The sequence below is a fragment of the Bacillus rossius genome (genome assembly GCF_032445375.1).
Source record: "Bacillus rossius redtenbacheri isolate Brsri chromosome 9 unlocalized genomic scaffold, Brsri_v3 Brsri_v3_scf9_2, whole genome shotgun sequence".
In the NCBI taxonomy this organism is placed as follows: domain Eukaryota; kingdom Metazoa; phylum Arthropoda; class Insecta; order Phasmatodea; family Bacillidae; genus Bacillus; species Bacillus rossius.
This window is the reverse complement of record NW_026962013.1, coordinates 25027121-25053659: the sequence shown is the minus strand read 5'-3', so window position 1 is coordinate 25053659 and position 26539 is coordinate 25027121. Positions and strand designations below refer to the sequence as shown.

The 26539-nt window shown below is 39.0% G+C and overlaps 1 protein-coding gene across 1 annotated transcript in view; it reads left to right on the top strand.

The window, feature by feature from the left end:
* Positions 1 to 26539, top strand: part of LOC134543287 (AF4/FMR2 family member lilli) — an 85847-nt gene that overhangs the window by 39285 nt on the left and 20023 nt on the right. Inside the window, exons 2-6 of the mRNA XM_063388197.1 lie at positions 1860 to 2011; positions 5066 to 5272; positions 12234 to 12452; positions 14647 to 14784; positions 19852 to 20050. Of these exons, the coding sequence (XP_063244267.1) occupies positions 1860 to 2011; positions 5066 to 5272; positions 12234 to 12452; positions 14647 to 14784; positions 19852 to 20050 (915 nt within the window). The remainder of the gene's footprint in view (positions 1 to 1859; positions 2012 to 5065; positions 5273 to 12233; positions 12453 to 14646; positions 14785 to 19851; positions 20051 to 26539) is intronic.

Genomic DNA, 26539 nt, shown 5'->3' with positions numbered 1-26539 from the left:
ACAGGTAATGCTTTAAAGTTTCCCCACACGTCAGAAGTTATACTTCTGGTGCATTACTAAAAGAGGATGAAAGGATGAAAGTTTCTTTACCTACTACTAATCATATGTACATTTTAACCTGTTATACGAGAAATGCTTTCATAATTTTTTTTTTGCACGACTAGAACACATATCTATGCTTATTTCTTTCACTTATGTTAAGTACTTTACAGAGGCAGCAGCAGTAAAAATTAGTTTATTTATCCTCGAAAAAAGTTTTTCATGAGCGCTATGGCTAAAATAATAATAATAATAAATATATATAAATCCAGTGTCCTGATGTTTGTTTCCAGTGAACTCTTCACCAAGTCAACCGATTTCGATGAAAATTGGTATTTATGTGTAATTTTTTCCAACTTGAGAGATAGGATAGTTATTATTTCGATTAATGGTCTTAATAATTTATAATTAATAATAAATAAATAACCGATCGCCATGAGAAAACAAAAAAAAAATCATAGATCATAAACATACAAACAGTAATTGTGTGAGATTTCTCTATGTCCAACACACTGCCATATAGCGCTATCCAGTTTGCTTTAACTCGCAGACAATAAAGCTCCATGTGTTTAGCCCGGGCAACGCCGGGTACATCAGCTAGTAAATATATACATATATATTGCTGGTCTGCGCCGAGCTACGCAGGGATCGCGAACCGCCCTTCAGCGACTGCAGCGCCGCCCCATTGCGTAAAGCAGCGGTCGTCGGCGGGAGCACGTGCCCCCCCCCCCCCCCCGACAAGGAGAGACGCCGGCCGCGCCTATAAGCGGACCCCCGGCAGTTGTGTCTCGACACCCACCCGGCCGCCGCCCGGGCGCTCGATATAAACTAGCGACGAGCACCGCGCTGTGACTCTCCTCCCTGCAGTAGCACAAGGCACCGTGTCAACAAAAAACACTTCCCCCCCCCCCTTCATTAAAGCAGTTTAAATAGTTCTTCGATTATTTTCGTGTTAAAACATAACAAAAATCTCAACAACCAAAAAACAACGCCTCTCGCGATAAACAAATCACAGTGCTGATTCAAACCAGTGCGAAGCACGCAGGTGTTTGATCGGCCCCCGGAGGTTCTAAGGGCTGAATCTCATGTCTGATGGGCATGACTCGCCTGGCAGGCCTCATTTCCAGTGCCGGCTGTTTCCGAAAGGCATGAGATTTTGAATCGCACGCTTCATAACACACATTTGCAGGGTTGAATCCGGCGTCATAAATTGAACGGATTTTTTTATTATTATTTCATACTTCCTATTTAAATTGGACTGGCTGGCAGCCCGGCGGGAAAAACGACAAAAAGTCGCCCCCGGAGCAACCAGTGCCACCCAAAAAAAAAAAAAAAAAAAAAATCCGGACAGCAATGTCTAACACCCCAACCCCCCCCCCCCCTCATGGTAGACTCTTTTCTACTGTGTCCAACTCTTCTTCCAGAACCATCCTTCTGTTTCTCGTGACCAACCTGCTTGATATTTGCATCCCGCATGCAAGTGCCCAGGGTTTTCCTTGTGTTCATGCAGGTTTTACTTGTGCACAGATAATCTAATTTTAGTCTAGAATAGTCTGTGAAGGGAGTTAGTGATGGCTGGCCAATCCCCTTCCTAGCACATGATGCATGCTACCTCTCCTGCACGGCTGACACCCTGCATGCTCAGAGCGTATAGGCTTCGGCCTGAGACGCACCTAGTCTCCCTCCCTAATCATGAACCCTCCCTTTAGTTAGGTTAGGGGGAAAAATAGTTACATTAAAATTCGGCCTGTAAATCGTACTGTGATCGTGTCCAAAGAAGTTCCGCGTGTGTCACGACCCCCCGTCCCGTGTGCCCCTAGGCCCGCAGCGCAGCGCCTCCGTCGCGGACTCGCGGCCGGCGGCCAGGGACGCGCGCCGCCACTCGCTGTCGCGCCTGGCCGAGGAGGAGGACGCCTCGCGCCGCTCCAAGTCCCTGGACGGCGACGCCGCTGCGCTCCTGCCCGCCGGCAAGGTGACCCTCGACCCTCTACCCTCAACCCTCGACCCTCGACCTTAGCTAAACACTCGTTACCACACACGGACACGCATATTTCTCAGCACTCGCCCGCGGGGAACACGCAATGTGTGTCCTTCGGAGTGTTGTTTGGAGACCGCGGTGGTCACCCGGCGAGATCCGGGTGTTCGTATCCCGTCGGGGTTAGAGAGACCCAAGTTGCATTGCAAGAGGGTATCGTGGCGGACGTTCACAGAGAAAAAGGTTTGTTTGAATCAAACAAATAACTGTTTATACATGGCGAAACAAATTTTTACTTGGTGGAACTAATTATTTTGTTAGTTTAACCGAACTCGGTAAGTAACAAAAATAATTTGTTACACCTAACCAAATATACATTTGAGTTGACAAAATCATTTTGTTGGGTCAACAGAATCTTTCCTACCACAAAATATTTGAATTAGCAAAATATATTTATTCCCCTATGTAAACAAATATTTTGTTGAGGCAAACAAACCTTTCTCTCAGTGTTGCTGTTGCGATGTGAGCTCTCAATCCCAAAAGGGCTCGCATCGGCGCCGCACCCCTGCAGGAAGGGAAAAGGGCTAAAAAATTATGTAAGACATGTCCAAAATTCTTACTAAACTTTAACTCCTCTCTATCTTGAGGTTTTAGTAAAGGTGAAATAGCTAAACGTTATCTGAGTGGAGGTAAAGTTGTAAACCGTGTATAAACTTATATAGAAAAAAAAGACTAAAGTTTAAAAATTCTAAATCTCCAAATGTGTAATAAATGCAAAATTGATGATCGTTGCATAAATAATAAAAAAATAATCATAAACCCAGCTTACTATTTGGCACTGATATTAATCTACTTAAATTTATACTTCAAGTTATAATTTTATACTTTCTTTAAATGTAATTTGATTTAATATCGTTACTAAGAAATCCCTAATGTTATTATAGTTTTATATTTGCAAATCGCTAGTAAATTTATATATAAAATAATTATAACTTAAATATGGGTTACGAATAGGTTATTTTAAATAACATTTAATTTAATGCGTAAAATTAACTTTCTTTGTTTTATTGTAAATTTTAAAAATTAATTATTGTTTATGTAATAACCATACCAGAAACTTCCATTTTCTAATATTACTTTACAATTGTAGCTTAAAACTGCAATGTTGAAATAAACTATTTCAACGTACTTTAGAGTGCATTAATGTGCTTTTTTCCTGCAAGTATTACTATCAAATTTAACTAAATAAAATCATTGGACGCTTCAAAAAGTTAAGAAGTATTAATATAAAATAAATATATGCTATAGGTATAGTTTTCACGCATTATGTGAGATGTACTATAGATATTTTATTTTGCTTGGTCTTTGATTTCTCTCGTCGGCAACGAGGTCGTGTAGAGACGGTGGCGCACAACGATGCAGAACATGAACATTGGTGAAGGACTCAGACGTATACTATGATAAGGAACCATGGGAGGACCGTAATCGAGATCGGGAAACTTGGATTCGAACCCGAAGGCCTGGAATGCGAGAACAAACGTCTCACCTCGCTAGGTTCTTTGACGACCTCGCCATAGCCCATGGACGTAGCCCGGGGGTGGGGGGGGGGGGATTTCCTTGGGGTCCGGACCCCTCCCTTATAGTTTTAAAAGGAGAAAAAAAAAACTCAAGCAACGACAGAATAAGACAATTACAGCAAATTAGCTAAATAAGTTTACAGAGAGATCAGTTCGGAAGGATTATTATAATCTTTAGTGGGCTACAATAATAATGTATGTCCTCCCCTTTATACCATTACAGCCCGACATGCCTCAGTCGCAGAAGCGGCAGGAATTGTGTTTTTGCAAGTTGTCTGTGCCGGTTTGCCCAAGTGTTACTGTAAGCATGACTTTCATACGAACTTGACATAAGTGTTTCATGTATTTAATAACATTAACATGTATAAGTATATATGAATTGTTTTAATATAATCATCCAACCATTGACTTAAGAACAAAGTATTTAATATAGCTACGTAAAAACCAAAATACAAAATTTTCCGTCTTCTTTTCTCAAGCAAAATCGTTAGGTACTTAAATTTCTACGTGTAAACGATGGAGTTCTAAAAAGTCTTCTATTCCATTAGATTTAAAGTGTGACAATCAATTATTTTCTTTTGCCGAATTACATAATGCTCCAAACCACAGAATGTCGCATTATAAAATGTGCCGTGACATAGAATTCAGGATTACATAATGTGCTGAAACATAAAATGCCGGATTACATAATGCGCGCCGAACCATAGAATGACGGAAAACATAATAGGCCGAACCATAGAATGCCGGATTGCATGATGTTCCGAAACATAGAATGCTGTATTATACCATTTTTCCGAACCATAGAACGTCGGAATGCATCATGTGCCGAACCATAGAATATCGTATCACAGAATAGAATGTCGGAATACATAATGTGCTAAACCATAGAATGTCGTATCACAGAATAGAATGTCGGAATACGTAATGTGCTAAACCATAGAATGTCGGATCACAGAATAGAATGTCGGAATACGTAATGTGCTAAACGATAGAATGTCGGATCACAGAATAGAATGTCGGAATACGTAATGTGCTAAACCATGGAATGTAGTATTAAAAAATGTATGGAACCATAGAATGCAGTATTAAAGAATGTGGGAAACCATGTAATGCAGTATTAAATAATGTGGCAAACCATAGAATGCAGTATTAAATAACGTGGGAAACCATTGCAATAAAGATGTATTTCTCTGGCGGTATGATTAAAGGTATCACATTTTTGTGCCTAACACGCCAGCCTCTTGATTTACTGAAATCTGTAAACCATGTAGGAAGTTTGACTAGGTACTGAAATCTGTAGTCTACACTTACCATCCATGTTTCGATCTTCTTGGATCTCTTCAGGTAAGTGTAGACTACAGATTTCAGTAGTCAAACTTACTACATGGTTTACAGATCTCAGTAAATCAAGAGGCTGGCGTGTTAGGCACAACAATGTGATACCTTTAAACCGTTGCAATGCCACTGCATGCAGCAGGAGGGCGCGGGGAAGGCGCCGCCCGGCGGCAAGGCGCACAAGACGCCGTGGGGCAAGGTCAAGGACATCATACAGACGCGCAAGGACAGCCTGAGGAAGCGGCACCGCGGCGGCGGCAGCAAGGACCGCGACGACGACGCCTGCACGTCGGCGGACATCGAGCCTCCCCCTTCGCCCGGCGACGACAACCCGCAGGACTCCGTCGTGAGTGCACTTTCTTCCTCCCCTTCCCCCTCCTCCCCTTTACCAGTCCATACATCCCCTCCACCTTTGAATATATATATACTGTATAGAAGTCGCGAGTGGATAGGATTTACTCTACGTTTTTCAGGAGCGTATGATGAGCAGCTTGGGAACTTCACCGCTGCAGTGCGCTGCCGTAACGCCCTGTATCGTCTTAGGTTGTTATTTACACGTTAGAGCGCAGCACTGTCGCCCGCTGTCATTCCCCCGCACCAACCCCACCCCAAAACAATCACTGCAGCTCAAGGTCGTTCAACGGGAGTTTGTGCGTCTCAAAACTGTAGGGTTGAGAGGTGGGGTAGAGGGTGGGTGGAGGACAACGCATGTTTGAGGGAGGGTGGGGAAGGGGTGTTTGAAGAGTTCGACACTTGTCTGCTAGGGACCACCACAAGTCAATGCCCTAGAGATGGTGGCGATTGCGGCGGTGAATTAACCAACTACCTCAAACCGTATTAGAAATTTTAACCTGGGCTGGCGACTTCTATACAGTATATATATATTCAAAGCCTCCACACACGAATGAATCAGGGCTCAACATTGCCAAAGTGCCAACCAGCTATATGCCCCGAACCAATACGGGACAGCAATGTCCGAAGTTCCCGCTCCCTTTCTTGGTAGTTTCTTTCTGCCCCGCCCAATGTGTGAGTTTTAAAACCCGCACGAAAGAGCCCAGGGATTTCCCCTGTGTCTATGCACGTTTTACCTTGTCCCAGCTTATCTAGTTTTAGCCTAGAGCTAAGAGTGTGGAGTCATGGCTCCAATCGCTGCCATGGCTGGCCAATCCCCCTCCCAGCACATGATGCAAGCTACCTGAATGGCTGGAACTCTGCATGCTTAGGCGTATAGGCTTTGGCCTGAGAGGCATGTAGAGTCTTCCCTACCTAGGCTCATCCCAAACATACTTAGTTTTAATTTAGATTAAGAAAAAGTCGCCATAGTGCCAAATGGCATACAGAGCCATTTACATACCGTTCCAGATTTAGTACAAGTGTCTGATTACGAATAGCATTTAAAAGCCATTGCACTTGTCAGAACAAGTTTCGTTTCATGGTGTCGTATGTAACATGTATTTTTATGACATTGAAAAATACTACGACTGGCGTTTTCATGGACGTGTTTAGGTATCACAAATTCTAAACCTAATATTGTAAATTGTATAGAGAAGTGCAAGTGCCCTTTGTGTTCAATATTCCATCATGGGATCACAAGGTAACCGCTTTAAGTCCCGACCGACGAGGGGACAGCAAGCCAGTTCGCTGCCTGGCGCGTAGGGGCGAAGAGGAGTATGATGTCGTGAGCCATTGTCACCCTTAGCGCCCAGCCAGTCAAACAGGGGGTTCATATACGGCATCCTGATTTAAGTTTTCCTTGGTTTTCTGATATAATCAGCTCCGGGAAAATGCTGGGATGGGTCCATGGCCGATTCAGATTCTTTCCCTAGTTTCGTAGAAAACCCTTTTTCTAGTCTAAAAAAAATCTAGTACATTATAATTTGTGCCACGTCAATTCCGGTCTGTTTGAACATTAGGTATTATCTGAATGAAACTTTTTTTTTTGGCAGATTGTAAGTCAGCGATTGGATCATGCGCAGGAGACGAAAATCAGTCGGCGTTATTATCGACCTATAAATCGTCGAGTCAGCTGTCCCTCCTACCCACATACAGAGTAGTCGCTGCGGGAGGGGAGGGGGTGACAAACAAACCTGTAACTAACCTCACGACCACAAATTACGCTGAAGGTGGGAATCTGGCGGGGCACACGAGCTCTATAAAGCTCTGGGACTGCTAAGGGTGACATTGGTTAGCGCACCACACGCCTTCTTCACCACTACGTACCTGACACTTAACTACGTGCAGTCTTCGTGTCAGTAACGTGTTTGCTTTTTTTTTCTTCAACGGGACTTAAAAAGCGATGACCTTATAAATTTTAGGGTGAAATCTCTCTTCATTTACTTATGCTACACACAATACAGTGTACTAATCATTTCCTGTCCAAAAAAATAGAAAGGAAACCATGAAACAAAACTACTTTGGAAAAGCTTAATGGTTCTTCAATGATATTCGTAAATAAATATGCTGGTACAAATTACAGTTTGAATTTATAAATATTGTGGTGTAACTTAAGTGAGTTAAATATTTTTTATTAATATATTTTATTATTTTTTTGTCTTTATAAATCTCATTTTCTCATTTCCTACCATTTATAATGCATTGGGTTCAATTGGGTTTCAAGATATATTTTATAGTTCATGGACTGATCGTTCTGATTGTTTTCTTCAATCAGAAGAGTCCCGTAACAATTTAAATTCAAACTCACTGCTGGTACATTTTTAGTATCTCTGTTTGAAAGGAAAATCTCCCAGAATAATAATTACAATGCTCTTGATCCTTCTTTTGGACCGTGGTCTATGTTCCGACAGAGAATGCTCTTGGCAGTCAGTTTTATAGTTTCGTAAAAATTCCAGTCGTCTCTCGTTGGCAAAACAGTGATATATTAGAGTCTAAAAACAGACTACACAGAACGTGGACGCTGAACAGTAGATATTATTAGCAAGAAGATTGCAAGGAATCTCTGAAGAGTTCCTATTTTAGTCCTCTCTTATAGTTGAAGAAATTGGTTGGGAAGAATGCCTTACTTTAAAAATTTAGAAATCTTTTAAAAGTACGATTTTAAATCTTTACAAATTTTATAGCTTCTTTACGAGAGTTATTTTTTTCTCGGCTGATAGGAAAACATAGCTTGAAATCATTTTATTTTAGCGATATCAGCCACAGATAGTAAATTGATATACATTACACTGCACGTCTAATAGAAAACTGAAAGGAAAATATGTATTGTGCTTTTTAAACTGAAATTTTTTATTGTAGCGCTTGAAAAAAAATACAAGTAATTAATTCACTTCATCGAATAAGCTAACATGGGGGCCGAATGGCCAGTTGCACCATTACATTACACCACACCTGCATTACATCTATTCACGAGCCAAGATCACATTCGTTTATGAGCTAGAATCGATCCATAAAATTATAACACAACTTAAAATTGACACTCGACCTGAGATCGACTTCGGTTAGTTTTGGAACCACCTATTTTGTTTGTTTAAAGAGTCGATCCGAAATATAAGTGTCTACTTTCGGCGAATGAACATAAATATTACCAAGTATTATACTTCGTTGCAGCTTTAGTGTAAAATAATTTTTTTAAAGATACTACAATTAAAATTTCATTAATAAATCAAGTTAAAATCATCGTTTATCTTAAAATTTGTCTCACAAACACAGTTTTGGTTTGAGGTGTGCGGAGATAGGAGCAATTTAAAAAAAATATATATATATCACTCCGTTTTGTGATCAATGATAATTGAAAACTGAAACTGTACTTTACTTTCCGACATAACCGCCGTACACACTGAGACACTTGCCACAACGTTTAACAAGTTTTGAAATACCTGTTTCAAGAAAAACATCAAATGCCTGGAATTAATAATGACAACATCGCGAAGTGCATTGTGACTGTCGGGGCATACTGAGTTCCGCTACCAAAAACGTTTGCAGCAGTTATGTTCGAATGTTTTTGATCTTCCCTCCGTATAGCCCCGATTTAGCACCGAACACAAAGCAAAGAAGATAAACAGTTACAACTCAATGCTATAACTAACGCTCTTATTTTCTTTGGAAATCCGAGAACTGTGCGGTATTTACAGGCGACCTAACACCTTAAAGTTGTTAACTTTTCTAAGGTAAATGTTGAAAACCTTGATAATGTTTCGTGGTCGTTCGTTGCTGGGAATATTCATCATATAATGTTAAAGATTAATTATTCTGCAATACGGAATAAATAAAACACTATGTTAAAATGCTTTTATCGTTTGTTTCAAAAATTAAAAACTGTATAGCCGCAAAGTATGATTGTTGAAAACCCTAATCAAAGCTTCAATTGCAAAAAAAATTGCACGCGTGCACATCTCTGCTAACCATATCTTTGAAACTAAATTAACATTTATGTTATGGAAACAACGTTCAAATACTAATAATGTGAAAATATACTTCATTTAATGCCTAAACTCTTTTCCAACCTGTAAAACGAAAGGGTAAAAAATACAACAAAAAAATTGCAGAATTAGAATAACTGCACCGTTACCGAGTGATAACCAATTCTTCAGGAACATGAAACTATGGCTTGTGACTCACCGCTTCGATGTTGTCATTGCACTTTGCGATGCTGTTACAAAGTTGCAAAATATTGTTTTACTGCATCATAATTTTTACGGGTCAATGAGAATGAATGTTTAACATTTCTACCCGAGCTTAACATTTGGATCCAAGATCGATAATCGATAAATTTTGCTCGTGGTACATATCTCCAGCGGAACCTTGTTCGAACGAAGTGGAACTTTAGAATTATTCGATCTCGGATCGAGCCAATCAATGATGCAAATGGCCATAAGTCACATCGGAGTCGTACAACAACCCTGACATTTCTGCTGACATTGAAGTTATCATTTTAAGGGCAGGAGTTTCATGTAGTATGCTCCTAGAACCCACAAATCGAGCAGATCCATACAGTGGCCGCAAAAGCCCATTAACTTTGTAAATTATGTTCTGCACTCGTTATAATTTTTATGACATTACTAGCTAAACCCGGCCACGTTTTGCTGTGGCACAGTTTAATATTATTTCATTGTTTAATTTAATATTTTACTGTGCATCCCTACATTTTTCGAAAAGTGAAATTAAAATTTTTTATCACTGCATTTATGCCCAGACCGTTTAAATGCTGCAGCGTCATAATCATCAAGTCGTGTTGACGCATTAAACATTGATCAATTTTCTAATTATGTATGGGGAAAAAGTGTTCAGAACTTATTTTGACACAACATGTATTCAACTTGTGTAAATTTTACACAATACTCTCTTGGAATTTATTTAGATTTCAATACATAAACGAATAGTCTTAAAATTTAAACATTATGTCTAATTATAATTGTAAGGCACACATTCCTGCCTTAAAACCATTTATTTTTACAGAAGGCAAATTCACGAGGTATTTTGACTTTTATAAAACACAACACGATTTTTCATACTTTGGCACCATAAGGTTTAATGATAGTAGCCTACATAATTCATATTTCCAGTGAAAAAATAAAGTTAAATTATTTCCAAGATAAAAAAACTATATGAATACAAAATTCTGAAAATAGTGTTTCATTAAATCACAATTTTTTTATAAAACATAAGTTTACTCACTTTACAGATGAAATCCAACCAATTCAATTCTTTAATTAAACGTTTATAAATGATACCATACACATAAACTGGTCACAGTGACACATTTTGTGCTTAATCAATATTTGGCTTATTAGAAAACAAAACAAAAGTGTTAAAAGATTATTGTTGGAAAAATCAACAAACACATTTTGCTATGACAACAGGGTTGATATGACAACCGGTTTGATATATCAACAATTATCATAACAACGTACGTGATTATAACAAATTAAAATAGCAATATATAAGATACAAGCTATAAGATAAGAATTATTTAATTTTCAAATGTATTGTACGAAATGTATTTTTTAATTTAAATGTATTTTTATCAATAGAGTCGAAAGAATATAGTTTCAAATTAAATAAAGTTTTTTATTCTTTCTTGAAATATCTATATATATACATATTTGTGTAAATTATAGTCGTCAAGGCACAATGGTCGAGTAGCCTGATGTGCTTCAACTTCGACTATATGGTACAGCATCGTCGAGCGTGGTCACAACTAAGTTGGGTGACCATGATATTTAGTTATAGAAACTTTTTTTCCGACTTTTCCGGTGGATTTTCTCAAACTTTTATTTCATATAAACACTCTTCTGTTAAGATGCAATGTTCTGTAAAAATTTCAATCCAAACCATCGTATACTTTCCGAGTTTTGCGGCCAAATACATACGGAAGCTAAATTTTTATATATATAGATTGAGAGGAGTAACGAACGAAAGGTAAGGCGTAGATAATTGAAACCGGGGATGAGGGTGTTACATTACAAATAAAGTTTATGTAATGATTTAAGTGTTAGATGCCACTACCGTAATTAGTTTCACGCACTTAACAACGTAGGTACACTCCAAACCTTCAGGTTCGTTGACATCACTTGTCCCAAATATTTCTCACCAGTTTCCCACATTGCCCCTGTAACTGCATATCATTCAATTCAAACACAGCCAGGTTGACACACTGTCAATTTGGCAGCAAATCATGGAAGGCAGCTAACGTTTAAAATAAAATAAAAAACTTACTTTAAGGGGTGCATCCACACTATGGCGAATCGAAAGCGAATCGTCTCGTTCGACTCGAGTCGAATAGGAAGTCGCCCAAGTCTGGACGTGATGAACGAGTCGCTTGTAAGTTGAAAGTCGAATCAAAAATGTGACGTATCCAACCCGAATAAAATGAATAGAGGTCGGAGTTGAAAAAGACAAAATCGAATGGGGCTGCCTCGTCTGGACGTGTTGAATCCTCTCGAATCATATCGCGGCAACTTACTCAGCCTCATTCTCTCAGTCCTTGCAAGAACATCTCGTGGTTCTCAGTTTCAAGTGATTTTTTTTTAAATTAAATAACGGAGTGAAGTGGTGAAAACACTTTTATAACGCGCAGGGATATCGTTGTGGGATTCAAGGGAGAATGCTGATTTGGAATTAATAAGGAGGAGGTGTAACGCAAAATTAAAAAATTTACAGAGATATAGGTATCTTGAAGGAAATCTCTTTCAACCCTTTAGACTCGTCCGCACTGCAAATCCGTTTTGACGTAATGACGAATCGAACGGGTCGAACGGAATGAGACGTACGACTACGTTCGTCGTAGTGTGGTGAATGCGCCCTCAGACACGGAATCGGAGGCGAAGTGACTGTGGAGTCGGTGTCGCCAGCGGCAGAAGCGGCAGTCGGCGGCCGAGCTGTCCGGCGGCGGGCGGCGGCAGCCAGGCAAGATCTCCACCTGCTCCCTCGGCTCCCACCCTCTGGCTCTGGAGCCGCCCCCGGCCAGCCGCCGCCTCACGCCCACGCTCACCATCACGCTGCCGTCCACCGAGGAGCTGCGCAGCGCCCCCGCCGTCGCCGCCGCCGCCGCCGCCTCCGCCGCCTCCGCCGTGAGTACCACGAGTCGAACCTCGAGTGTTAGCTGCGTCGATGGATCGATGTTGGCGCCGTAGAACAAGAAGTGCGACTCTTGCTGTGGGAAACCGAAACCATGTTTCGCGCGACATGTGCCGCCGAGAGAAAATACTTGTTTGTATATGGCGAAATAAATCTATATTTTGTTTTATTCAAACAAGAATAATTTGTGCTAGGAAAGAATCTGTTGACCCAAAAACTTACCAAGTTTGGTTAAGCTAACAAAATATTTTGCTACAGCAAGTAAATACATTTTTTTCGCCACAATACGAACAAATATTTGTTTTGATTCAAACAAACCTTTTTTTTCTCTGTGTGACGCTTTAACTAAAAAAAAATACACGTGACAGAATTGAAACTTCTTTGACAATTCAAGTGCTCTCTTAGTATCTATTTCGCTTCAGAAACTTTTCAGAAATAATTTTTCACTTAAAAATTGCATTAAAATTCGGCCTTTAAATAGTCATTTAAATTTTACTCTCATTGCGCTGAAAGTAGTTCCACTTTAAAAATTTATACTTGAGGGTCCCATAAAAAGTTTTAGATTTATAATGTTAATTTAACTACTTGACGACTAATTACTTAGTAAAAGAGATTTAAACTGTGCCAAAAACACGTAATGATGTTTTGGAAAGCATGTTCTATATAAGTAAGTAGGAGATGCAAAATTTCTGCTATGCCACACCACAAAATATGTGGCATCTAAAATAAAGCGAATTAGTTTACACTGGTTTGTTTATATGGTAATAGCTTATGCATTACATTTCCAAATCAATATAGCTATGTTAGTAATATATTGTGAAAGCTCTTATCTGGCGGGTGGACCCTAAACACCTTAAAAAAACTAGGTCTCGGCAATTATAGTAACATCCCCCCCCCCTCCATTATGGTTGGCGCACAGATCAGGAGCCGAGCCATGAATGGGTAACTGACAGAATAAATTGAGGGGGAATGTACGCGGAATTACAATACCCCGTCGCCTCCGTCAGTACGTCATCCGTACGTTGGTCACGTGACCTACGGACAGTCATATGGTCCGGAAAATTCCTTCCGTCCGTCCGTCGAAAGCTTGACGAGCTCTAACTCTTGACGGACGGACAGATGTATTATTATATCCATGGCTTTGGCCGCGGCAGTCAATTGTTAGCAGGACACAGGCCTGTGGTGTTTGTGCAGGTCGTTCAGATGTTACGTATTAAAACATTGAGATTCTTAAAAACTTGTGTCCAAACAAACCTTTTTTTTCCTCTGTGTAACGCTGTAACTCTAAAAAAAAATACACGTTACATAATTGACGGGTCCTAAAATATGTTGGATGTTAGTTGCGATCAGCCAATCAAAATAATGCCTAGCGAAAACGGAAATGACGTCCGATTCCGTCACAATGAATTCTTAAAAGATGAAGCACAAATGGGCGATTAAAGAAGTTATAAAGGTAAAATAATGTTAGTAAGAATGTCGTATGCAAAATAATGTAATAAGTTTAAAGTAACCTATGAGTAATTATCCCTAAAAAAAATAATTGAACATTTATTTACTAATGTATTCATATGAGTAAAATTGACAGAGATGTACAAAGCCATTAAATGCACAAAAAAATCATGCAAAAAACTTCAAAATTTCCATCCAGCAATGTGATGCATAATTTAATTTTAGTATGAGAGATGAGAATTGAAAAAAAAGTTTGAGATACTAGCTCAGACCAAAAGTAAACTTTGATAGTACGACATGACTTGAAAGATATTTGAGGTTAACTAATCCAACTGGAAGCCATTTTTCCCGTCCAGCTCGGAATGAACTCCGGGAAGCCTTCTTTTTCACAAACGAGAGAGCCAAAACCCGAAGTTCATGTTTTTTTTTTTTTTTTTCCGTATCTTCAACGTAGCTATCCTAACCAAATCAACCGTCCACAATGTTTTAAAGTATTTATAATGTAGCTAACCTAACCTCATTGAACATTAGTATCCTTATATCAACACCGCCATATTTATTTGCAATGACAAAAAAAAACCAAAAAAAAAACCGAAGATGCACGATAGGACGTTTGGCTCTCTAGGTTGTGAAAAGGCTTCCCTTCCCGATGAACTCGGGGGACGGATATTCGGCAGCGCGACAGGGCCCTTTAGGGGGCGAGCTCTGACGGCGCTACGCGTCGCCTCCTGTCCGCAGCTGCCCGCCGCCAGCCCGCAGCCCGAGGAGCGCGGCCACCACAAGACGTCCTCGTGTTCGGCGCCCGGCACCGTCGAGGACGCGTCTTCGGCGTCGGTCGCGACGTCCTCCAGCGGCAGCGAGTCGAACAGGTGCCAGGTAAACACGGCGTCGAGCTGGAACCATCAGGCCCCGCGCGCGCGCAGGTGGCGCTACGGCGAGCTGCGGCCGGAGAACGGAGGCAACTGGTGCTCCTATGCAGGGGCGCAACAACTAAATTTCCAAAAAAGGAGGGGGGGGGGCAATATACCTATTTATAAAGAATCATCGATCCCCCCTATTGAAGCGGGGGGTGTCCGGGGGGTCCTCCCCCGGGAAAATTTGTATTTCAAGGTGGAAAATGGTGCTATTTAAGCAGTTTTATTATCTAAAAATTGATTACACAGCACTATCTTTGCCCCCGTTTGCCCACACTTCAAGGTTTCAGAGGGGGGGCAAAATACCTCTCCCCCCCACCTGTTGTTGCGCCCCTGCTCCTATGGAGGGGAAGCCTGCAACTCACGTAGTTTCGGTTCCCTACAAGAATTTCCGAAGATTTCCGAAGTTTTGCGTTTTGGTATTAACGCCACTTCAGCCGCTAAATCAGAAGTTTCCAATGAAAACAAGCATGTTGTGACTGACCTAACCTAACCTAACCCTTCGATTTTTTTTTAAATTTCAATTTTTGAGAGAAATCCGAAGTTTCACGAACGTGGTAGGGAACCGAAACTACGTGAGTTGTAGGCTTCCCCCTATGGAGAGTTCCGGACATGGTTGAAACCAAAAAAAGATGGCCACATCTGCATGGTTACATGGCGACCGGGTGTAGCCGTTTATTTCCAGCTCATGCCCTGCGCCATGTTGGTTAGACGCGCATGGCATTGGCTTGTAGTTTAGTTTGTTTTTTTTTGCTATGAGGAAACAGTTTTAAATTATTTTTTTTAAGTGACTAGGTTTAACGCCGTAACGCCGTATACAACATCAGACGTGCCCAATGTTTTTGAGACGTTTGAAGTATGGCGATGGCGAGGTAAAAAAAAAAAAAAAAAAAAAGAAGTGACTTCAACTACGTCACAGAATGCCGTCTTCTGACAATGGTTAAAGTCACGAAAAATTCTGTAAAATAATGTTAATCTGCGTCTTTCCTTGGTGAAATGTGAAACAATCCGTGTTTACCTAAGTGTCCAGCCTATGACTTTGGAATTTTTTTATTGTTTGCGCTTCAAATCTCGTCATCAGTGAGGCCATAAGATGCGGTACCACACATTGACGCTGACCAGGAAAATTGGGCAGGAACTCGGCTATGGCCCTACAGTAAAAGAAACACCCCTCTATACTAGACCACTTCAACCTATTCATGTAAACAGGGTTGTTTACACTAAAAGTACATATTTTCATATACAATCACTTGTTTTTGCTTTATTCCTTATTCCTTTTTAAGAGTTGTGTTACAAACAATATAGAAGAAGCAAGCAAAACAGTAGGAAAATATTCTGTTTATAGTTCATTCAAGTCTCTAACCATAAAATACTATGATATTTTAAGTTTTAGTATCTATGCTCTTATAAACTTACGTTTCGTGTCAATAGCTATAACCATACAAATAAAAAAAAAGGAAAAAAAATATTTACAATAAAAATTGGTGACTCGATACTTTACTTGGGGTGGTTTAGGGAAATCATGTATTACCGAAATCTGGCTGATTAGACCGAAATTCAAACCTAGGTCCTTTTAAATGCGTGTTCATTGTCTTACGGTGATGGGGATGAGATAAAATTCAATAATTTGTAGTGAAAACCTGATTAAAGTAATCAGGATCCAAAAATGTGTCGTTATTTTGTCGCAAAGTTGCCCAGTTCCTAGGTTTTCAGTTGATTCCTGGCCGAAACGATGGTTTCAGACAGGAATAATTATTGAGGACGATACTTGCTAAAGGTTTTCTTATATTTAACACACGTTTAAATGTTCCAATACTTATCCAAATATGGATGTTGTTATTTGAAACAGAAGTAACACGAGCTTTGTTTAAGTTGAAATGTGTGCAGTTGTTAACAGGTATAACTGGCTGGAGTATTTTACAAATATGTGATTAGCTGAAAAGCGCTCAATGTGTTTCTGTTTCCATTCACCCGTCTCTCTGGCAGGAAAGTCATAGACTAACAATCAAAATATGATTAATTCAAGTACATATTTCTGTGTACAACACTGTTTATCGTATAGTAAAATACTGGAACTCTTGACAAAATACGATACTGGCTCCAAAAACACTGTTTGCTCCATTCATCATGAAAACTGTCTTTCTTAAAATATTTTTCAAGGATTGTTGTAGTAGTTTACAAGTTAGGCTTGGTGTTCATACAACTTTCTTTAGGAATTTTAGTTTGGCTTTAAATATTTCCATGAAAGTGACTAACAATCAAACTAGTTTGATTTCACTCACACACAGTGCAAAAATAATTCACCAGTCCCCGTTGAATTTAATATCTCTTTAAAGACTGTATCTGCAACAATAAGTTATGCGTGCGTTTATAAGCAGCTTCAACTGGACTTAGGCCTTCTCTTTTGTGAATCACACGGTATAAAATAATTGTCTCTCATTCCTTCTCTCGGCATGCCAAATGCCGGAGGCAAATCCTTAGCCAACAATTTCCATTGCGTCGACTGATGCGTCATTCTGTTATTCTTGGCTTAATCGCTGGCTAATTATCCAACATGTTACTGTGGTAACTCACTTACTAATAAATAATGGATAAAGTACACATTACTTATCATATCTTACAAAATATATACATCTGCCCTCTTAAAAAAACCATGTAAATACAGATACTATAATCATTATTTTAGAATTTCGAATTATTTTTATCCACTGTGCACGTATAAAAATGTAACGGTTTATAGTATTTCATTGATTACAGGTGGTCACATAAGAAAAATCTATCTCAAAGGAAGCCACAAATAAGTAGGCACATTTTTTAGATCCACATTTCTCTCAATGGAAGCTTATAAATAAATACAAGCCGAACATTTGGAAAATCGCCAAAGTGCTCCAGATCTTTGAGTGGAATTTTTGAGAACGAAAAATAAATTCCAAAAAATCGAAATGATAGTAAGCGTGAGGACCTAAACCTTTTGGGATGCATGAAATATTAGTCTAACGACGGAACACATTTTTCTACTACAATATTTCGCTAGAAGAATACGAGATAGTTACGAAATAAAGTTTCTAGCTTTTAGCGGGAAATTTTCATGGAAAGCAAATAAAATAAAAAATACTTGCTAATTTTGTAAATAAATTTGTTCGTTTAGATTGTTCCTAACTTTTAATTACTACATTTCACCATACATGAAATGGCATTTACAGGGAAAAATGTTTATAAAATAGATTTTCCAGAATTTCCATCTCTTCCGTGTATAAAAATAAGAGTGTCTGTGGGCTTGTTTCTTATATAAATCTACAGTTTTACTCCGAGTTTGATGAAATTTTTCACTCTTTACTTTTCAAACAAGATAAAGGTCGGTGTTAGCATGAGATTAGGAAAAATCACTCTATCCCCTCTTTCACCCATGAAAGTAGTATTTGGGTACTAATTTAACGAATTTCACACTTGCCATTCAAAATAAGAGGAAAATTACAGTTTACATATATCTGACTAGAAAAAAATAGCAAACGGTTACACGGCACAGCTGAATTACTTTTAATGATTATGTTTCGATATCCATGTATTTGAAAAAAATACTTGATTGAGAAGAACGTATTTGTCAGGTTAAACGGGTAACGATTTCTCACAGCTCGAATCGATGAAATGGTTATACCTGTGTTTCAGTGTTTTTAGGTCGTGTCATTATATTACTCGCTTAAAACTAGAATTCCACACAATTATTCTGTATTGTTATTGACTTACATAAAACAAATCAATTAATGTATTTTATTAATTTTCTTGTCTATTTTTCTGCTTCTGCGCGACTCACTTCGGCCATTTTTTTCAGCTATTGTTTGGTGACGTTAAACAAGCCAATACAAGCAACCACAGTAGATAAGTCGCTCTGAAGATGTACGTGTTTGGTTTGGATGAGAAATTACACCGATCGGAACATGTTCTGAACACATGTAGCCAGTTGCTGAGTCTAACATAGCTAATCCCAATGAAATATTTCAAAGAGCTGTATAACCACGGCCTTATACTTATCTAGTTCTGAACTACAGACAGTTCCAGCACTGCGAGGGTTTCGCCTTGCCGTAAACATGCCTTCAGGACACTAGAATAACGACAACTTTATTTAGGTAAGTGGCGGAAGGATACTGAAATTAGGTCAGAGCTGCAGGAAAACGTCCTTTAAGAAAACGTAAACGAAAGACGGAATCTTGTTTTCACAACTTTTATGCTGTTACAGATAACTGAATTGTAATAATACTATCAATATACACTATTCCATGCTTTTCCAAAATCTCTTTTTGTGTGATAGATGCCTTAACAATGCGAAACTCTAATATTAAACGATAAAAAAATTACAACATAGAAACTGTTGAAACCATAATAACTTATTTCGGTTACTGTGTCTCCCCCTTAAGGCTCGGTCTCGTAAGTCATGTTGAATTATTTAGTTTTTTCGTCATTAATTTCTGAAATTTTTAACTCTGTGCCTCTTTTTAATTTTTCGATCTTCCAAAAACAATTTTCAACAGATTTTCACTTAGTGTAGTATGCGTGTAAAAAGGCATCCAAGTGATAATAATTATGAAGACACGCACGTATTTTTACACCCATGATATTATACTCAGCGAGTATATGTTGAACAAAAAAAAATGTAAGGAAGGTTTGGGGTTCAAAATTGTAGAAATAGCCCTTACAAAATAATAATGACTAAAAAACGAAAATATAAATCAACGTGTCGGGTGCAGGAGCGCACGCAGACTTTCATTTCGTTGTTGGGTGTACCTACCTTAGTGGGGGGGGGGGGGGGAGGCGAGATAGAACTACTTTTTTCGGCTGTTTGCTGTTTGCTTTCAAATTATTGTCTTTTGTCGGTGGGAATGATGATTTACTTTTTTTTAGGATTACCGTGGATGGAGGAGGGGGGAATACTCCTCCCATACACACCCAATCCTACTGTACGTTCTTGGGCTTGTGAGACCGAGCTTTAGGCGTGAACCAGCTGTAGAGACGCGATGGTGCTGTCGTGCGACAGGCGGCCAACGGCGGCCGGGCCGCCCCCGGAGGCGGCGGCGGCGGCGGCGGTGGCGGTGCCTCGTCCCCGTCGTCCCAGCGCGCCGCCTCCAAGTGGACCAAGGTGAAAAAGGTCTTCCTGACGTCGGCTCCGGGCAAGAAGGAGGACAGCTCGGCCCCCGCCAGCCCCAACCGCCACTCCAGCTTCAGCTACGACTTTGGTGAGCCGGCCGATCCCACTCTCATCTCGCTTGCTTCATTGTGATTGCGATTTTTATTTGAAGGTAGTATTCAACATCATTGTTTTCTTTTCATTATACAGTTAAACCTCGTTTATTCCTGACTAACTGGAAACCAAAGGCATTCCAGACAATCGAAACCCGGATTATCCAGGAAATATGGGTAACAAGCAAAATAATTTTTTTTAAATAAGCAGACTTGTTTTAAAAACAATTTTTTTGTAACAAAATATACAGTATGCATTCCTTATATTTTTAACAATTTATTAAGAGCAATAACGATTCACATCATTTCTTAACAAAGAATTCGTGTAATTTCTTCTGTTAAAAACATGAACGGCGTTTGAACGAAGCACGATCAGGTACATTTTCGTGTGCTAACCGTCTTTGTTTGCATAGCGAAGAATAAACGAACATTAAATAAAATGTCAACAAATCTGACCCGGATCACCCGGAGATCCGAAGCAACGAGGGCCGGATAAACCAAGTTTTACTGTGCTCTTGATTCCAAATGACGGAAGGCAAATAAACTGCGCTGCAGTGAGAAGTTGTTCCAGGCCTCGAAACTTATCAGACCTGCGAAGATAAACGGCTGTGCTGGCCGTTCCCTTTGTTCCCTATCTTCTCCTTTCTTCTGCGGCGATGACGTCTATGGCCACCAGCGAGTTAGCGGCCGCCGTCTGTTGATTTTCTGGCGTCCATCACCATCGGACGCCTCGCGGGTTCCGTCCTCTTTAAGTCCCGAAACTAAAGCAAACAACTTATTCTTCGATTTGCCCGGTATTCCTCCTCCATCTTCGTCCAGCTCTTCTCTACACATCTGTCGTGCATTCAGGCGACGACGTAAAGTTTCTTCAGCAGGAGGTTTAGCATATACCATTTGAAGAGTCGCTAGTAGCGTCGACTTTGGCCTACAACACTGTTCAAAATTTTCATCTTATATTTACGAAGAACTCTTGCTACAAATTCTCCAGGGATCTTCGTAATTTCACTGCTATTTCGTAAATTCACGGGCACAGAGTTATCTTGCTTTGAACACGAATACAAATGAATATTCTTGGTACATTAGCAAAACATTCAAAACCTGGTTAAGTATACAGTAAAAACACTCTTCATTCGTTCATGTTTGTTCAGAAAGAAAAAAAAAACATATAACTCGGAAATCGAAATACGGCGTATTTTCCATGAGAAAAATTCAGTTCTTTTGAAAATATGAAGAACTATTCGTTTATTTCAGTTAAATTCTTCGTTGAAAATTCCGTAAATTTTACTTTAATATCTAAGAGTGTAGTGAAACAGTTATTCCAAATGATTTTGCAAACAGGGACGACGTTATTACGTGATCCGAAATTGAAAAGATAAATTTTTTTCGCTTGATATGCAGGGAAAAAAATTTTTTAGTTCTTCCATTTAATATGTGGTCGGATGCAATGAATGTTTCTGAACCTGCTGAAGCAAAACGAATGAAACGCGCACCAAGTGAGCTGAAATGAACCGTCAACGATATTGTCATCTAAACGATCATCCACGGTAGATGGAGCGTACAGACAATGAAATCTAAGGCTTAGAAAGTTTACAAGATGGGAATGTTGCGCGAAAATATGAAAGATATACACCGCCACGGTAAAATAATACAAGTCCTACTGAAAAGGTAAAACCCACTTAAGCGGGTATCTTCCTTAATTGTTTTGCTTCTAATATTTCGTGTTTTTGCTAGTGATTTTAAATTAATTCATTATATAACCATATCCAATTGATTATACAAGATTGTTTTCATAAACTTAAAGGCATTTTTTTTAACGTCAGTACTAGCATATACTGAAAGCACGAAATCATGTTGTATACAATTTTGGATTAACCGTTTGTATGAAGCATTCGTCTTAAAACTATTTATTTGTAGTTCATAGAATAAAAAAAAAATTATGTTTTTCCAAAAACTATAGAATCCTGAGTTGTTCAAGCAGACAGCACTTGACACGGGAGCGATGCTAATGGCTTTAATAATCAACGTGGAACGTACACTCCACGACAGCGAAGCGTGAAGTACCCTACATTTTGGCAAAAGGTTAGCCTCTGCCATTTTGGCAAGCGATGAGTTGCAAACACTGTAGGCTCAGCCGTGCACCACTCGGCCCCTTGACGCCACTCACTTCTCTGAACTCAGGAGCTCTGAAACCAGGATGTGGCGAGGGTGGAAAGGGTGAAAAGGGAGTTGGGAGTGAGGTTTAAATATGCCACAGACGGATACTCTTGCCTCCACCCGGGTCTGTGGCAAGAATGTTAATTGGTTGTAAAAAATAGATCCGCGCTGGGCCGTAAATTTCTGGTCTTTAGGCGCCGTCGGCTCTCAGGGACTCAACGAAAACAAAAAATCCCCTAAGGTGAGTCGAAGGCAGACGAAGAGCGACACTTCCGAGGAAGACTTTTAGGTGCAAAGTTCTGCGAAATATTTTTTAATAATCTTGACTTGAGTAATATGAATTATTCATTACGGTTTATACTTAAATATTAGAATTTTTTTACTAGCGAATCGCCCCGGTTTCGCACGGATGCGATCTACTAATGTGGCGTCATTTATATGTAATAGGTAAGTACTATTAAGTATCATGTTTTCGTAAGTGGTCCGGTGTTTTCAAAAATTATATACCCACTAACACGTACTGCCCACTAAAGAATTTCTTTGTAAACAATGTTGGCAGCTTTTCCCTCATGAGATAACTCAAACAGATTTTGTTTAGAAGTCACACGAGAAAGGTCTGCATGTAGCTTGTCCACGTGAAAAGCACTCAAGGCTCAAGTCAATTCCTTTTTAAAACCTACAATTCTGTAGTACATTAATTTGATGTATCAGTCATGTATAAGTCAGCGTAACCCATGTAAGTGCCCTAAATAGTCTTTTTACGACTTGATTGAAAAAAAATCGAGATTTCTTTATTTTTTAATTTGATATGAAGGTTTGTACACATATACCTTTCGGATCAAATTTTTTTAAATGGAGTTGAAAACTGCTACAAAAACAATGTGTAGTTTAAAAGTAAGCGAACAGAGAGACGCAAATAACGTCTTTGGTTTACACTATTTAGAGATTTAGTAACTCTATTTTTAAAATATTCTTACGAAATATTTTCTACTTCTCTTTAATTTTTTTGCTTTTTTTTCAATAAAAACATTAAAAATATCTACTCCTACTCAAATTGAGACGAAAATAAGTTTCAAACGAGTATTGTTTTAGATCTAATATTTGTTTTACGTATCTGTGTCTTTATAAGCCTATTGCTTATTGCTTATTATACACCTAATTTTGTTCAGAAAACGTGATGGTTTTTCTTAAATACAATTAGAACTTCAGATTGTATCTTTACACACACTTTACTGAAATTACAGACATTCGGGAATTCTTTTTTTATTTCAGTTATCATGAAATATTTTGGGTCTGAAGTAACTATAGAAGCCGGTTTAAGCTCATTTTGTAATGTAAAATGTAACTTAGGCATAGGGTAACCGTATGCAATAACGCCATGGCTACAATAACGCCACTTTTTTTGTTCAGTGGTATTTCCAGCGCTTGTACCTTGCCCCGACTACCTGCTTTGGGTTGTTGTAATCCCCACTGGGTGAGGCTTTAGTCGAGTCACAACAGTTGTGAAAGTTGGTCGCACAAGAATTTGGACAGCGCTTCAGAAATAGCATCCTTGATGCTAGCAGGTGATTCCAGTAAGAAAAAATTTATGTCGTGTTTAAACAATTGGCTCTTTGTTAAGAATTTTATTCATATGCATCTCCGACTTTGCGCATATATTCTCTTTGACATGTCAATAAAAACAAGTACTGCAAAGAATATCCTAAAAATTTTTTTTTTAATATTAAATAGGAAAATATTAAGTAAGTGTAATTGTATACAATAACGCCATACCTCATGGATCCAATACCGCCACTTATATGAGTTATGAAGTTATGAATTAATATTGCTATTTTATTTTGAAACCTTCCTCGTTTAATTACCCAAGTATTTTGTTTGTTAAGCATGTAACTGAAAACAGTCATTACTTAAATATGTATTTATATATAACGCCTTGGTTACCACATTAATTATTAATGCATAGGCAAATTAAATTTAAAAAAATGGTTTTCGAAGAATAATTTTACTTCGCGTTGTGAACCTACTGTTATTATCTTATGCATACATGTCATGGGTTTGAGTTCTAACCAGGTGATAAATAAATTAAGTTTTTTTTTTAAATTATTGTTAATGAAGAATACCTATTTAATTGAAAGTTTGCTCAAGATTCCATCATACACATGTTTGTTCACTGGAATCCGAAGAGTACTGTTATTACAAAACTATTTTTGTTTAGTATAAAATAAAACATAATTTAAAATACAATATTGTTTCGTAATAATTTTAGGAGGAATGCTCGATTTTATCGTAACCTACTTACCTCAATGCATTACCACTACTGATTATAGAAAAATGACGTAAAGACGAACTTAAGCCAAGATAAATTGAAACCACTTCCTTGCACTGGACTCAAACCCAGAGACTCACCGCTTAATTAAAAACACGCTACCAAAATGTTATTTAATTTTATTTATTTTTTTATTTTTAGCGGAAAATGGGGCGATACAAATCACAAGGAATTCGCGGCAACTGGACGCAGGAACAGCTCCTCAGGGCGGTACAACTCGTTCAGCAGGGATCCAAAGTAGCATCAGCTGCTAAGGAAACTAATGTTCCTCGAAGAACATTACGTGATCACTTGTTACGTAACAGCTGTTTCAAGAAACTCGGACGGGACAGAACATTGACACAAGAACAAGAAAATAATCTCGTTTGTAGAATAAAGAAAATGCAAGCAGTTGGTTTCGGTTTAACAAGAAAGCGAGTTTGTGAGGTAGTTTATAATTTCTGTTCTTCAAATAACATCAAAAATCAGTTTCGTGGTGAGAAAGCTGGAAGAAGATGGTTTGAGGCTTTCATGCTTCGTCACCCTGAACTGTCTATGAGAACTCCTGAACCTCTCAGCTACGGTAGGTTGATGCGTTTCAACAAAGAAACAGTGGGACGATATTTCACGCTTTTACAAGATAAAATTTTGGAAATGAACTTGTCAAACACACCGCAACTTATTTACAATGTTATTGAGACTGGCCTGCAGTTGTGCTACGGCTCTCCTGAGAAAGTGCTTGCTCAGAAGGGAAGTAAAAGAGTTTATGCAGCAACAAATGCTGAGAAAGGAGAAACAGTTTCTGTTGTAGGCTGTGTAAATGCTACAGGAACTAACTGGATTCCACCTTTCGTGATCTTTAAGGGTAAAAATAAAAAAATGGAGTATGGGGATGAACTTCCACCTGGGTCAGTTTTTGCAATGACTGAAACGGGCTACATGCAAACCAAAGAATTCTGCAATTGGCTGCATCACTTCAACAACCATCGTCTACAGGGAACTGTTCTTCTGATTCTGGATGGACATGCAAGCCACCAAGACATCAGTGTTCTGGATACAGCCGAATCACTTGGAATCCAACTTTTGATTTTGCCTGCCCATTGCAGTCATGAGCTTCAGCCGTTGGACAAAGGAGTTTTCAAAGCTTTAAAAGTTTACTGGACAGAAGGGGTAGACACATTTCGAAGAGCGAATCCTGGTCGTCCTATTGGAAAGCTCCAATTTGGTAAAATCTTTTGTGGTGCATGGTTTAGATCAGCCACTTCTAATAACGCTGTTTCTTCATTCCGTGCAACTGGAATACATCTGTTTAATCCTAACATTATTCCACTCACTGCATTCGCTCCTAGTACACTTTCAGAAAAATCACAACATTCAAATGATCTAAACCCCACTGTAAGTGCTGCTACTGGAACTTCCCCATCACCCTCAGTGTCTGAAACCGACGCATGCCAGGCTGCTTCTCCACCTCGCAAAACGTCCTCATTCAGAACTTTAATAGAAACGCCAGAAATAAAAAGAACGCAACCCAGTACAAGAAGGTCTAAGAATGTACATGCAACAGTGCCATGAAAACTTTAATTTCCTGGTATGTCTAAAACGATTCCATCAGCATCAACTTCTGCAAGTCCACATGAAACCAGCAACCTAGATACTTGTACTGATCCCAGCAATTATTGTGGAGATTGTGGGGGATACTACTATGATGATGCAGGAAAGAAAGTAAGCTGGGTTCAATGCACAAAATGCAGTCGTTGGTTCCATGAAAAGTGTTGTGCAGGGATGGTATCCAGAACTGGTTTTTGTGATATCTGCACTGACTATGACAGTGAATAGACTGCCCCATCGCCTCTGTCAACATATCTAAGTCAATTTTAATAATTGACGAATGATTTGTTAAAGTTTAATTTGTTTAAATGTAATTTTAAAATATATTTTGTAATATGGCGTTATTGTAGCCAATAGGGATGCAATAACGCCATTATGCATTTAATAACATTTGTTAATAAAAAAAATGGAACCACTA